This window comes from Sylvia atricapilla, chromosome 7 (genome assembly GCF_009819655.1).
Source record: "Sylvia atricapilla isolate bSylAtr1 chromosome 7, bSylAtr1.pri, whole genome shotgun sequence".
In the NCBI taxonomy this organism is placed as follows: Eukaryota; Metazoa; Chordata; class Aves; order Passeriformes; family Sylviidae; genus Sylvia; species Sylvia atricapilla.
In genome coordinates, this window is record NC_089146.1 from 10330479 (window position 1) to 10346275 (window position 15797).

Below are 15797 nucleotides of genomic sequence, written 5' to 3' on the forward strand. Positions count from 1 at the left end.
GCGGAGTGCGCGCGCTGGGCCCAGCCCGCCCTGAAGGAACTTCCGGTGAGGGCGGGGGAAATGGAAGCGCCGAATATGGGAGCGATTCCTGAGAACTTCCTTCCCCCAGCTGCTGAGGGCTGGCCCTGCTGGCATTTGCGTTCCCAGCTTTGTTTGCCAAACTGCTTGACCCGTGTTTCATCTGGTCAGGGTGACTGGCCCAGTGCCAACAGGCAGATCGTTAGATAGGTTTTATTGCTACAAGATGGGAGTTAACCGGATTCCCGCCCTTCAGGCAGATAAGCCTGTTCAATATTTTTGTAAGGGCTCGAAGGAAGGAAGGGCAGCTAGGTTTACAAAATTGGCAGATGACACCAAGCCCGCCAAAACCACTGGCAGGTGGAAGAAAGAATTGAGAATCACTTTACATTGATTCATACGTGACATAATCTGAGATCACCAGAGGTAAGCTTTAACAACAAAAAGCAGAAGCTACTACCTACCGGAATTTTAAGTCAATCTATGAATTTAAACTGGCAAAAACAGTCAGAAGCTGATGACATGGGAAAAGCAAATCAAAGCTATACAACTATTTGTAGCAATATGCTGCTGCAGTGGAGCTAAGCCTTACTCCAGGCCATTAAAAATAGTATTGCATACAAAACCTAGAAAGGAATCATTCCACTTTACTTAGCTCACTCAAAGCCACTGATTGCATTTAGCAAAGACTTGGACAAACTCAATATCATCTACAAGAGAAGAGGAACACTCAGATGTTTATGAACATGACCTGGGTGGGGATGTAAACTGTTCAGCTGTTCTGCAATAAATGACCTCACACCATTTCCACATTTCATTTGAGAATTACTAACTTTTTTCCCCAGTGTTGTTGATGTGTTATACACACATTTCAGCATCACTGTCTGTTGTATAACTAATAACTGAATAGGATTGATTCTGTCCACATACAAAACCCTGGGAACTCTCCCTTACAGTCAAGTGTTGTGAACAAGCTCGTTTTTTATTGTCTCAGCTTTCAGTACTACTAAAACACCAAGGCTGGCTGTGCAGCCTAAGTACAAAGTCCACATTTGCTTAATGATCCAGCACATCAATGATATTTCATAGCACAGAGTAATACCTAAACTTCCATAGTTTATTTACTATCATGGGGTTTATTGTACACCTGCTAAATCCCTCAGAATCTCAGAATCCTTTGCAACAAGTGAAGTCAAACTTGAGAACTTTTCATCAGGTAAAATATATAAACTGTTTCCAAAAAGGGCAATAAGTGCTTGATAGCAAAACTCATATTGGCTCTTCACTAATCACTCCCCTTGTGAAAGTTGGTAGTTTACATTATGGCTTTTTGAGGGTTGTCTTAAAGAAAATAATGTGAAGCTCACGTTTTTGTGTTAATATGTGTAAATATATATATTGACCAACTGATCTAAAGATCTGTCAGTCTTTGCTTTGTGTTGATTTGCTGAACAGTTCTGCTTTTAATAATTTACTGACTGCATATTAATGACTCAAATGTTAAGAGTGACTGTCCCCTGAAGGTGCAAAAAGTCTTCTGTTCTTTATTCTCAGTGTTATTAAACTCACGTTCTGCATTTCTAGAAAGATGCACATGCACACACTCATAGGCTACAAAAGGAGATATTTACCAAGCTGTCCAGGGACATGTGACAGTAAGGTTGAGGCAAACTAATTCCTCACTGCAAGAATTTAATGCATGTAACTATTTTAAGTAAATGTCACATGCTCAGGTTCACTACAAAGATCAATTTGCAGTAACTTTCTCTTGTTTCTTCAGCCTGACTTCCAACTTCTGTCAAACAAACCAGTTGCAATATTACATTTCTTCTGTCATTAAACAGACCTGAGCTAGGGATGAGGTTCCAAGGAACACTTTAAAGTAGTCATTTTGGAATGTGCCATTTCACGCACAAAAGGGAGTTAAGTGTTGTGAGTGCTAACAGAAATTGTGCTGGGATGAAACAATGAGAAAAATGCCTTTTGCTTGTGTCTCTTCTGTTTTTCCACCAAATTCTGTGTGCTGCCCCAGGTTGTTTTTGTCTGCCTGTCAAATCCCTGAATCTGTACTTTTGCCTCCTGAACATGAACTCCATCACACAGCTTCCACAGGACATGGACAGAGCTGTCACTTAGTGGTTTACCAGCCCTACTGAGTTCCCATCCCTTTCCCACACCTACAAGTTACACAGAGTTCACAGAGATTCCTGTATGGATTCAAACAGGTTGGATTTAAGGGCCCACAAGCTCTGCAGATCTGGAATCACACCTAAGTAACAGACCTTCGAGGTCCTGCTTTATGTAAGATTCAGGTCCAATTTCACAGGCAGCTTGAAGTGTCACTAGCTGGCACTGCTGCTGAAAGCAGTATCCAGACTCCTTGGCTGTCCTTGACTGACCCCTCTCTTGTGCCTGCAGAAGTTTCTGGCGCTGGTTCACTCAAAGAAGGCAGGCTTTTGACTACACCCTCATGCTGCTTCTTCTAAAAATAACTTTGTATTCATTTTTCCCCCCACCCAACGCTACAAAGAGCTGGACAATGAGCTGACACGATGCAAAAAGCTACAGACCTGGTCTGAACTCCTAGTCCTTCATTCTGCCCTACGTCTGTGCTTTAGCTTCATGTGCCAGGGACAGTTCACTGCCATTCCTGTGTTTGTTAAAGACAAGGTTCTTAAAACAAAGAGGAAATATTTGATCACAGCAGCTATGTTTCAACTCTGTAGAAACTTCTCAAACAACATGAGAAAAAAAAACATAGTACAAAACAAAATCTTTTCCAGTCCCATTTTTGCTTCTGATGTCAAGAAGAAATAATGTAGAAAGGATCTTTTTGTGTCACTGGAAAGCCAGGGAGTTAAAACACACACTTTGGAAGATGAGCTTTTTTGGAGGACTTCAAATGAGAGCTGCTTTGTGTTCTGCAGGGTGTGTCTAACCTGAACACAAACCACCCCTGCTTTTGTGTCACTGTTGGTAAGGATGGGCTGAGGAACATAAGTGAAAGAGGGGATGGGGCTGTAACCTGTGCTCCTAAAGCCAGCTGTGAGCAAGTATGCACTGAGATTTAAACCCTTTTTGCATTTTTTGGTCCACCAAATCCTTATGAAGATCTAACAAGTCTAATCCTTTACACTACATGTTTACAGCCAAATACTTCAGTTGTTACTAACACCTAGTCCACTGGTGCTATATGAAATATAAGAAAATTTATGTGATTTTATATCCTGATTAATCCATGCTTGCAGATCATTTTTTCCCAGCCTACATGTATAATTGTGAATATTTTGAGATCTTTCAAAGGCAAGTATTATTCAAAACTCATTTATAAATGAGAACACAATGGCAATATTTTTGTTTTCCTCAGCATATCTCTGGCTGCCTAAGGACCATACTAAACCAGCTGCTCTTTTCACTCATCTTTAGGAGTAGAGCTGAATAAAAAATAGCATATTTTTTACCTGGGGATATGCTCTCCTTGTCGAAGATTGACTCTTTGCCCACTGAAAGGTGTCCTTAAAACTCTTAATTGTTTTTAATAGTATAAATCTCATAATCAGAATTTAAACCTAACCTTCTAATGATGGTAGTGTTATAAAAAATAGCATTAAAAAAAAATAACCTGTGTGGTCCTTTCTAGCATATCAGAAATGTCTTACATCCTTCTGGTGTTAAGGATTAATTTGGGCCACTCTTCCTGTCAAAGTCAGTAAATGCAACTCTCTCTTCCAGCAACAGGTATCAAGCAAGATTTAAGAACTTTAATCCTGAGGCTACCAAGAGAAAACAAACAAGGCAAAAACTCCTCAAAGTGCCTTAGACATCCATCACCTTGGACTTCTCAATGCCTGACTTCATTTATTCTAAACACTGAAAGACATCGGTTTTTGTAAGAGGTAATTCCTGATCCACAGACAACATGGGTTTTTAATGATTTCTGGTTTTCATCAAGTTAATAGAGATATGCTGCAGGGCAACTTATCTGGAAAGCACCATACCCTGAGGTGGTAAAGTAAAAGCTGATCCATTTAGTCTCTGCCATCCAAACTGGTGGTGTTCGTATTTAATAATGAGTGGCTTTGCTAATGGCAAGGATGCCGGGATAATTAAAAGGATCAGTTTTCTGAAGAGGCTTGTTGTTGTAGGTTTATATAATTTAACAGTTATTTTTGTCCTGAAATCTTCTCATTTCTTAATGCATTCAGCATTCAATAGCTTTAACTAAGATTGCTTCATTTATATTGAGTGTAAAATTCTAGTTGCAGTTAACCGGGTGGGAATGGGACATTGCTGGCAGTGTATCCAGACTGGTTTTCTAGTGCATAAAACCCAGACACAAGTCAAGTTCAGGACATGAAAATATCAGTACCAGTCTTAGTTCGTGTCCCAGGCAAGACTATACTTGGCACTAAATAAACTAAACTAACAGCAACAACAAAAACAAAAAACCAAACTATTTTATGGTGATGAATTTTGCAGTCTTACCTTTTAACAATTTATGTGTAACACATATTACACAAAATATGAAAAGTGTGATGAGTTATATTTAAACAGTAGGTCTCCAATGGCAGAATAATTGTAAAACACGCTTTCTTTGACAGAGCCTGTATTTGGAAGGTGAATAACGAGAAAGCGTTAATTAATGACTTCTTTGTTTCAAGTTGAGGTCAAACGGCGCTCTGTGATCACAGCCAGGTCCGTGGCCGTGGTGCTGCTGACTGTAACCCTGAGCACGCACCGGGCAGGGGCGGGACGGGCACCAGCGACTCCTCCCGCGGATCCCGCGGGTCAGGCGCTCGGCGGGGGACAGACACGGGACGGACACGGGGACAGACACGTGGACAGACACGGGGACAGACACGTGGACGGGGCCCTCCCGCCGCTCGCTGGGGGGCGCCCCCTGCGCCCCAGCCCGATTATGGCCGCGCGCGGGGCTCGCGCGCCGCCGGGCCAATCACGGGCTGTCCCGTGACGGCGCGCCCCCGCGGGCAGGGCGGGCCGGCCCCGCGCCGCCACAGGGCCCACAGCAGCGCGGCCGGGATGGCGCGGAGCGGCGCGGCGCTCGGCAGGGCGCTGGCCGGAGGGGCCGCCGCCAGGTACGCGGGGCGAGGCGCGGGGACCGCGGGCGCGACTGAGAGGGGCCGCTCTCCTGGTTAGAAACTCGCCTCCTCTTTGCCCGAGACAGCGGCAGAGTTGTGAGCAATCCGTCAAAGGAATTCGAAACTGAGGAAGCGCTCCCGTGTCTTCCCTTCGAATAATGCAACGCGTTCCTTCTCACCTGAGCGTGCGGAAGGTCGACTGCAACAGCTTGAGAAAAAACGATGTGCTTTGGGGAAGAGTTAACCTTGGAACTGAAAGGAAAAAGAGCAAAAAGAGATGAGAGAGTGCAGTTTGAAAGTCTTGATGTAAAAGGGTCACCTGTTACCAGTGTTATGGCAGTGCTGCTGCGTTTCTTTATCAAACTGTCATCCTCATAAAAACTGTCAAAAAGCAGAACAGAGATTGGTTCATGACATCAAATTTCACGCAATAATTTGACAAAACTGTTTACTGGGCAGTGGTGTAATGTATCACTGGGCCACATTTTTTACTGCATATCATCTGTGGTATAATCTTAGGGTTGTGCTTGCAATATTAAATTCGTTCAGTCTTGGAAAACAAAACTGCTGTTTTCAAGAGTAATTTATTAGAGTCTCCAGGGCAAAATCAGTTGCTGGAAGGCTGTTTGGTCTAAGGAGAGCCATTAAGTAAGTAACTGCTTGCAAACTAAGTTTAAAAATGTTTCTAGTGGAAACGGCAGAGATGTCGGCAGCTGGTTCTAAGCAAGCCCAGGCTGGATCAGGCACAGCGCTGTTGTCACTTGTAGCCTCGGAGCTGCGGATGCTTCACGGCTGCAGCTGTCCCCGCAGCGCTCTGTACCTGCGGCCAGCTCGGCACAACCTCGCTGTGCTCACAGCAGGCTTCAAGGGCTCCGGTGGTAAATCAGTCTCCTGTGCTTATTCAGACTGACGTGCGAATGACGACACGTGCTGGTACACTCATCTTTTTGGGATACAAGCAGATATTGGCAAAGAATTTGAATGGGATCAAGTCGTGTCTCACAGACCATAAAATCAGATACCACTAACCTGATGAAAGTATCAGTTGGGGTGCAGTAAACACATTTGCCCTGGCATGCTCCTGGCACTAATTTCAGTCTTTACACTGAGGAGTTAAGAGAGGCAGTTTTTCAAAAAAAGTTATTCTTCAGGCTTAGAAAATTGCATAGTTATTTAAAATAAAAATTAAAAGTCACTGAATATGGCTCACTTACACTTGTGCCAAACACTAGAAATGCTTCCTTGTCAGGTCATGGGAGTGGGCTGGTGCTGTGACCAGTGCTCAGGTGCTCAGGGAGAAAGCAGTGAGTGGCAGGAGTGAGTGATAGCAATAAGAGCAGTGTGAGTGGAGATGGCTCTGTCACTGGCAGAGGATGAATACAGAGGTGGCAGGTGTGCCTGAATTCTAGAATGGACTGGGGTTTTCTTCTGTGGCCCAGGTCAGGTTCACGAAAACATGACAGCCCATGGAAACCAAGGGATTTCTTAAAGAGATCTGCTTCCCTGAGCTGGGACCCAGCCCAGCACATTCTCACAGCATCTGTTCTTCAGATAAAATTGGGTGAGGGATGGAGTCTCACCATACTTGTCAGAATTATAACCCCTTAACCTTGCCTTCCTCGAATGGCACTGTAGTTGTGAAAAGGACATTGTCTCTCAGCAGCTGAGAGATTATTTGTAGGGATTGTTTTTCAGCCTCGTGGCTGAAACAAGTTTAGATAAAACTGCATGGAACAATAGACTGGCACGGCATTACAGTAAAAAACAAACCAAGAGACGAACCCTGGTGACTGGTTTGGACTGTGTCCTGTACATAGCCCCAGAAAATGGAATTTAAATCAGCTGTGCAGAATGAGGTCTGCTCCAAACATTTGAACACCTTCTGTGAATCTGGTTGAGGCAGCTACAATGTTACTGGCACCCTTCCAGCATTCCTGTCAAAGCTTTTCCTTAACAGTCTTGTATGGTCTCTCTGGGAAAAACCAGACTTTGTCCACAACCCTTGAGATACTGTTACAAACATTTGCAGAGCTGTCTAGAGGCTTTTAAAGTGAACCTATCCTTTCTTAATTTTGACACAATACTTCTGTCCAATTTTAGCTTTTTTTCAACTGCAGTGATTATAACAGTGTGTTTTCAGGCATCATGCTTCACATCCCAGTTGCATGGTTGGTTTTTAAAAAGTCTGTACAGATTGTTTCTAACCAGCTGCTAATGATGATTATTCTTCTCTAAACTCAGTACCAGTTTATTACTTACCTGTCTCCTAATACAGTGACAATATAAGCTGTATGCTCAGTTATGGGTAACCACTGTATTTTTTTAGGATTCTAAATTATGTTGATTTTTAAAGAACATATTGTTAATTTTAATTAAATTTAATTCAAATTTGGTGACTAATTTACTGACTAATTTGGTGCTTGGTGTAAAAAAAAAAAAAAAAAAAAAAGAAAAAAAAAAGAAAAAAAAAGGGCATCTAGCTGTTCATGTTCATTGTGTCTAAAAAACCAACAAAGCAATCAACCAAACCCCAAAGAAGCCTAGTTCTAAGTAAAATGAAGTTTTACTTTAAATTCTAAGCTCCATTTTTAACCACATTAATCTAGAAGTGAAGTCCTGGTTATATAGTTAGAGGAAGACCTGGGTTACTCATTAGCTTATGTTTGTAGAGTCACTGAGGGCATATAGTGGTATTTTTACTTTCCTGGTGCCAAAACTCAGGCACTTCTGAGGGAGCATTTTGCATCTTGACTGACTTGATCTGAGCAAAATCAGTAATTTAGCAGAGCTGTTAAACACTATGGATATTTGTTAGATTTTAGTGTAGATGTTCACAGAGAACACTGAGGTGCAATCTTACTGGTACTTTAAAAGGTAATTTGTAAAGTTTTACTTATGAAAACACTGCATCCAAGGTTCTGGAGATATTTTCTGAAGGAAATGTTGAAAGCTGGGTAAAAAAAGCACCTTCTGAAAGAACTTGCAAAATGAAATTGTCCTTTTAAGAAAAGGGTGGCAGCAGAGGGATTATAGCAGAGTTCAGCTTTCTATTTCCAAGTGAAACCTTCTCTACTTTGTGTATTCCAAAAGGGTGAAGTATTGCAAACTGTGCCTTGTTGTTGCTGTTAAGCCTGTTCTGCAGACTGAGTGCATGTGAGACTTCAATGTGAACTCGAGCTGCCATGCAGCCAGTGGTTAATGAGGCCCTTTGTATTTCACTCTGCCATTACTCCTGCCGTGACTGGGTGCTATTTTTAGTTTCTCTTAAAAGAAAAAGGTGCTTCTTGTGTTTTTGACAGTTTGTATATTGTTACAAGCCTTCATTTTTCCAGCTGGCTGGCATTTTCTGTGATGTTATACAAGAGACTGTCTTACCTGAGCATTGTGATTTCTCTTGCTGACATGAAACATGTCTAAAGCTGTCATGAAACACATCTAAAGGCATTTTCCCTGTTTCAGGCACTTGGCCTCTTGTGGTATTCTGATGACCAGAACTTCGCCTTTGCAAGGACCTGTAATGAGCCATACTTTTCCAAGAAATTTCTTCAATGCTGCCACACCACTAATAAATAAAAGAAAAGAATATTCTGAAAGAAGAATTATAGGGTTGGTATAAAACTGTGGAAAGAGACTTTAAATGCTTATTGATTTTGTTTTTGCTGTGATTAATCCAAAACACTAGTAGTTCAGAAAACTGGATATCCCTGAAGACATGTCTCTAAGACTCTGGGAACCTAGAAAGAAGTTTTGACTTTCAAAATTTGCAGAGATCAGGTTCACCAGTCTGAAATTGAGTCTAAAAAGAGTAGGAACCCAAAACCTTTGGCCCGTAGCAAAAAACAGCAGAAATAACTGCTCTATTGACAAAACAAAACCAACCTTGAAATGGAGTAATATACTAATCATTTCATCTAGTAAAATGTGAATTAATCAACAGGTGCAAAAACTCTGTTCTATACTCTTCCAAATACATTCTAATGTTTGCACTTACATTATATTACACTTCTCAAGATTTTCTTATTTCTTTAAAAGAAAAAAAAATAGTTCTGTGATGAAGAACCTTCACACAGAAAAAGATTTTTAAACCTTGTTTGCCTTAGAGAGCTAGTGGGAAAATCCCAGTTCATTTAATGATACTGGGATCTGCCCCCAGTCTCCGGTCCATAACAGTATGAACTGTTTATTAGCTTTTTTTTTTTCCACTATATTTAACAGTCCTTTTTGTGATAGTTCTTGAACTCCAACAGATCTTGACTAGTCACTTAAAAAGGGCCTTTGTCCAATAGTCCTCACTGCTGAGTACTGTTGAACATATGCTTCATTTTAAAGGAAATTAAGCACATGCTTAATCCCATCTGTTTCAGAGTCAGAATGAAAAATTAAAAACCATAGCTCTGTAACACTTCGCCATGTTACAGCAGAAACAGCTAAAATGTTGCCTTAATATTGTTTCATCTGATTTCAATATCCTGCCTGAGCAGGGGTGTTGCACAAAATGAAGTCCAGAAGTCCCTTCCAACATCAGCCATTCTGTGATGCTGGAAGGTTCTTCCATTGCAGCTGGTTTTTAATTGAGCTTTTTTATTTGGGCTAAAATAAGGAAGGTGGTGCTCCTCTGTTTAAACCTTATGAAATATAGTACATGAGTTTTGGTACACCTTGTCTTGGGAGCCATGAAGTGTGGATTTTGTTTTGGTTTTGTGGCATGTCCAAGATCTGCCTAAATGAAGACACAGCTGTGCTGGAAGAAGTGTTTCCACTTGAAGTGTATGCATATTGCAGAAAGTAGCAGGCACTAGATTCATTGTGCTGGATTGTATATTATATTTTGCTTCTTTATGCAAAAGCAATTACCAGTGTATTACTTTTCTTTCCTCTTAATTAGCAAAGCTGCATTTTCAATTTCCAAAATCAGTGGTAGTGACTGTCTACCTTTCAACTGCCTAGGCCCTATATACCATCTTTGAAACATTTCATACTGATTTTGAAGTTAAAATACCTTGTAACTCTAATGTTCATGTGTCCATTTCCAGGTATTCCATGCAGGAAATGTATGAAGTCGTTGCTGTTGTAGAGAATTACAAACTCTTTGTTCCTTGGTGTAAGAAGTCAGACATACTCTCGAAGCGCTCTGGCTACTGCAAAGCACAGCTAGAAATAGGATTCCCTCCTGTAGTGGAGAGATACACCTCAATTGTAACCCTAGTGAGACCACATTTAGTTAAGGTAATTGAATTTTTTTTTCTCCTAACCATAATTTTCCTTCTTTTTTTTTTTTTGTTGAAATTTGAATATTCCAGGAACATTTTGCTTCAAAACAAAATCGGTGCTGGAAGTTCTTTGTCTGGCTCAAAACTTGTGTTGCTTTTCTTTAAAGACTCTAGATAAACTGGGGAGAATTTGAATGTGTTTTAAAACATCACCTGCCACAGATGGGAGGAGAGGGAATCACTTTTTAATTTGCCAGTATTGGCAAAGCTGGCAGCCATTAAATGAAGACATTAACATTTTTACTTTTTTTTTTTTTTTTTTTTTTTAATTTTGTCCAAGCCTGTCTGTATGTAAAAATAGATATTCAGTTAAAAGTTATCTGACAACTCTAGCTTCTGATGCCTTAATGAACTCGTTATTACTTTTCTTCTCACAATTTTAATTAGTTAATATGAGAAGCCTAAACAAAAAGGCTAAGCTTCAGTACGATGTGCTGAAGAGATTGTTATTCAATATATTAATGAGAAGACACAAATGTAGATTTAAAGTCAATTTTTTTTACAATTAATTTGTTCAGAAGAGAAGCAGTTGTATTTCTCCTTTCAGCTTTTCAAGAGCAATAGTTAGAGAAAAGTAGAAAAGTGTCAAGGAAAACATTTTAAATTATGCCTGGGTCTTCTATTTGTTTGCCTTATATGTTCAAATCTGTTTTGCTAAAGAATGGCTCAGGACAGATTCCTTATAGCAAAATTGACTCTACCTTGGCAGATCCTAATTGGTTTGGAATAGTGGAAATTATAGCAGTTGACTGCTGTTCAGGATAATTGTTTGAAAATCCTATTTCATTATTCCTTCTTAGGCTTCCTAATAAAAGACACTTAACAGAAAATGAGTTTCTGAAATACAGGGGAGATGTAAAAGGAATATGCAAAATTACTTTATTCAATATTCTGATGGATTCTGGAAAGAAAAAAGAATTTTCTCTCTTTATTAAAAAAAGTTGAGCAGCTATAAATGGAAAATTTGTGATTCACATGGTGAGAGCTTGCCTTTTTTACAGTTCCCTGAGAAGACAGGCTTTTTTCTTTCACACAGCTATCAGATTGGCTTACCAACTCTTTTTCCCTCTTAATTCACTCAAAAGAAGCTTTTTTGTCTCAGAAAAAAACCCCACAAAAGTGGTGAGGAAAGCCATTTCTTCAGATTCCCTCCCCTGAGACTCATGAGCCTTTTCTCTGCTGCAATTACTTTTCCTAGAGGTTTACATTATCTCCACAGAACTGCAGGAACCATTTCTAGGGAAGCGATTGTGTGCTTGTCCTCTCAAGTAACTGTAGGCAAAGGAACCTTGTGTGGTGCTCAGGCACAAAATGGGAATGGCTTTGTTGCTTAAGGTTTTCCCAGTTTTAGGACTTAAGCACTGGAAAAATCAGATTGGTAACAGCAGTTTTTGCTGAGGGGGAAATCACAGAGTGAGTTTGCCACCTTAATTCTGGGAGAAAGGGAGACACAGTGGCAGTTTTCCTATTTTTCCTGCTGTTTTGAAAGCAGTAGGGAAAAGGAGGGCCAGCTCTTTGTATCTAATCTTGCCTCTACTCCTTCCCTTTCTGATGCCGAAGCAGCAAGGCCGTGCATTATCTCATTCCTGGAAAGAGAAATGTAGGTGTTCCTGTGCTGGTGATTAGGCTTTGAGATGAGTCACCTTACCACAGCTTTCCAACCCAAGCAACACTAATTCCCTGGGGGCAGTCTGCTGGAGCACAGCTCCTTGGGTAACAATAAGAACTTGTAAAACAAAGACCCAAAAACGTTACAGAATTTTTCTCTACACATTCCCAGCCAGCTGAGGTTATGTATTTGGACGTTCTATGCATCATGCCACAGATCTATTTTATGACACACAACACAAAATTTTTGGCTCTTGGAAGGACTTCAGTTATTTTGCCATAATTGACAACTGTGTATATACTGTGGATCTCATGCTGGCTGTGCTGTAAGAACAGTTTTGACTATGGTATTACCATCACTGCTTAACAAAATACAAACACAAGCTTCACTGCTACCTGTTTGCCACATTTGTAAAATTTGCCTAATTGTGGCTTGATTTTTAAAATGTTATTTTAGGCATCATGCACAGATGGAAAACTCTTTAATCACTTGGAAACAGTGTGGCGTTTGAGCCCTGGTATCCCTGGCTATCCAAGGACGTGTACATTGGATTTTTCAGTAAGTATGGTAATTAAAGCTACCACATGCTAGGACATAGAAATACTTATCTACAACTGAGGGGGCTTTTTAAATGCCTGTACTATTTCTTTAAACACTTATACACAGAAAACAAGTTAGCTTTAGTCAATTCTGTCCAAAAAAGATTTTGCAAACTTTACTGCTGGAAACCACTTCAGTATGCTTCAGAGACAGCAGCCTTCTGTGAGGTGTCCCTATACCATGGAATAGTCTGAGAAAGGCACCTCTCACCCTACAGTTCTAAATACACTGAAGTTTTTAGACAGTCAAATGCAGGAAAAATACTAAATATACACGGCTATTTTCTTTTATTACTCTACAGCTTAAATGCTCTTGGTACCAGAAAGTCAGTGTTCTGCCATCTGTCCTGTTTGGGCTGCAGTTTGGTCAGTTTAATTTCCTGTCTTCCACTTCTACTCTTTCATGTATTTAAGCTTTGCTCCTTCCTTCTCTAATGCAAGTGTAATAGATTTTTGCTGTCTCTAATCTATGATGGGATATCACTGCAGCCCAAAACTATTGCTCTTTAAATCCAGTATCTGATTTAGCCTGATTGCACTCCCAGAAAAGCTCTTTCCATTCAATTTATTTCTTTCCCGTGTTGTCTGTTGTGTCTGCCATCACATTTTTTTCTTGCATTTTATAACAAAGGGTAGGTGTTGCAACAGCCTGCAAAAGTACACAGAGACGGGCTAATTCTGCTGCCATCTGCTGGAATACTCTGCTTTGAAAATTATCTTCAGTGAATAGGAAAAAGCTTTTGGAGTATTTTAAAACTGGCACATTAACCTCCTTGGGTTATTAACTTTCAGCTTATTACTGTAATGCAGTTCATACAGTTCAACAAAAAAATTAATCTACAGGCATTCAAAGAGCCACATTTTTTAATGGTTTGCATGTTATTGCTCATATTATTTGTATTTCTTTAGGCAAATAAGTGTCAGTTCTTTCTACTAACATATATAAGCTTTCTTTTAACCTATGCCATAAATCAGTTAAAAAACGTGAATTAAACAACCCTTTAAACCCTACAATCTAAGTACAGGCTCTGTGAGGAAACAGCACCACACCTCCACAAACCAAAGCCACATTTTCACATTTCAGGTCAAGAACTTCAGTTAAAGGGGATCAAAACTGAACACTATCAACACATCTTACTGCTTACCCTGTTTTGAGGCAGTAGAAACCAGTGCAGTTGGCTGAGCTTAACCCCTGCAGTTACTGCCCTGCTGCTCCTTGCCTCTGCAGGCAGGGATGATAAGCACTTCACAACAAACTCCTCAAAACAGGCCCTGCAATTACAGATATTCAAGAGAAAACTTTGATTTCAAGAACACTTGTTTGCTTTAGAAAACGTTATTTGAGTTTTGGGCTATGCTGGTTCCCACAAGCTGCTATATCCTGTTGTGCCAGCCTAATTCCAGGAGACATCCACATACAGCAGGGATTACTTTCAGCTCTGAAATGATTTGGTTCATAGAACAAAGCACACCACCATTTTTACCACCTGCAAACTTCATTAATGTATACCATACCTCAAGACTGATATAATTGCTGAACATGATGCCAAACACATTATCCCCAGCCTGCAGAACTCTGCATGCCCTGAATGACAGCTCTCACACTTACAAGAACCACATTAATTTTACTGATGCTTGAGGTCAAACAAATGCAAATGAAGCTACTACACTTGGCTTATGGGCCAAGCTGTTTAATTACTTGTGTGCTACTGCTTTGCAGTTAACGTGCATTGCTCATAAGGAAGTGGGGAGAAGCTGTATTTGCTCCTTGGGGCATCAAATCTGCTGATTTTTCAGGAATGACAAAAAGTACTTAACTCCCAATCCGTTTCACTGACTGCTGGTGTCAGGTCAGGAGTGGGAACTGTTCAGGTGGGAGATGTGACACACAAACCAAATCTGTAGTTTTAGTCATTAAACTCCTTCTTTAAACCTACCATAACTACTGCCACCACCAAGGAAAAAATGAATTAAAATACTGGCATTTAATAGCTAACTATTTCAAACTGCTTTTAAGTTTCTTGGGTATGCTCCAGCTTACCTGTTAGTCTGCTGTCTTGCCTGGCAGGATTTTCTTCAGACAACTTTTATCCCCCAAGTGAATTCTGTGCACAAAGTAACAGTTATTGCTTGTCAGTAGTTTTTTAATGCCCCAAACTTGTTTTGTAACTAATCATTTTTTAAAGAAAAGACAGTTTAGGTAAACGTAAATGACTACTTCAGAGAACAGAATGAGAGGATTCTTCTAACAGAAAAGCCCAGGGGTACAGTCCTCAGACCAAGGAACCCGTGTTTCCTTCTCAGCCACATTCACCTACTCCTCAGTTTTAACTAAGTTTTTACAACTTACCTGCAGCCTTCCATGGAGATGCTTTAATAGAGTTTATTTGTAACAGCATTTTACAACAGTGTCTGTAAGAAAAATAATTATCTTTTATTTTCTTCAACAGATTTCTTTTGAATTTCGTTCACTTCTTCACTCCAAACTTGCCACGCTATTTTTTGATGAAGTTGTAAAGCAGATGGTTGCTGCTTTTGAAAGAAGAGCATCCAAACTGCACGGCCCAGAAACCAGCATCCCTCGGGAGCTGATGCTGCACGAAGTTCATCAGACGTAAAGGGAAACTGTAACAAGCTCAGCTATAAACTTGTTTGTACACTTCACTTGTACAAAGTGCCCTGCTTATCCTTTGGGGCATCTATTCCTTATCTGAGCTGTGGGTGTGATCTTACACTGTGCCAAACACACCTGCCCGGCCAGACAGATACAGAGAGTTCAAAAGGTGCAATCCAGTGCAGCTTGAAGCCTTATCAGTAGCAGACAGCCGGCAGCTCCTGTGACCCAGGCTATCTCAGGCTGCCGTTAACGCCAAACGGCCCCTGCAATCACGGCCCGAGCTGTGCCTCAGCCTGGCTCCCGGGCTTTCTCAGCACGGTAACATATTAACTCAGCTCGGTGGGAACGCAGCCTCACAGCACCAGCTCTGCCCAAGCACAGGCCAACTGACACACCGGCTCCCCAGAGAATAGCACAGTTTGGCAAACACTGAGGAGTGGTGCTTGCAAGCCAAATGAATAGCAAAGGTAAGTCAGGGGTCTCCAGCTGCTCCTGGAGCAGCAACTGCTCTAGAACTCCCCTCATCTTCAGGGATGAAACACATGAGTACTGTAATTGGAAAGCAGCAGTCTAAGGTATAGCCAG

General features: G+C 40.8%; 1 protein-coding gene and 1 long non-coding RNA gene across 2 annotated transcripts; both read left to right on the top strand.

The window, feature by feature from the left end:
* The first annotated feature begins 228 nt into the window (after nucleotides 1-228).
* Nucleotides 229-4065, top strand: LOC136363385 (uncharacterized). Its single transcript, XR_010743981.1, has 2 exons — nucleotides 229-444; nucleotides 3659-4065. It is a non-coding gene; the product is annotated as an uncharacterized lncRNA (long non-coding RNA).
* Nucleotides 4066-5047: 982 nt separating this feature from the next.
* On the top strand, nucleotides 5048-15259 carry COQ10B (coenzyme Q10B). Its single transcript, XM_066322580.1, has 5 exons — nucleotides 5048-5114; nucleotides 8577-8723; nucleotides 10151-10343; nucleotides 12453-12554; nucleotides 15046-15259. The coding sequence occupies exons 1-5, from the start codon at nucleotides 5059-5061 to the stop codon at nucleotides 15211-15213; spliced, it is 666 nt and encodes a 221-aa protein (XP_066178677.1). The 5' UTR covers nucleotides 5048-5058; the 3' UTR covers nucleotides 15214-15259.
* The last annotated feature ends 538 nt before the right edge of the window (nucleotides 15260-15797 follow it).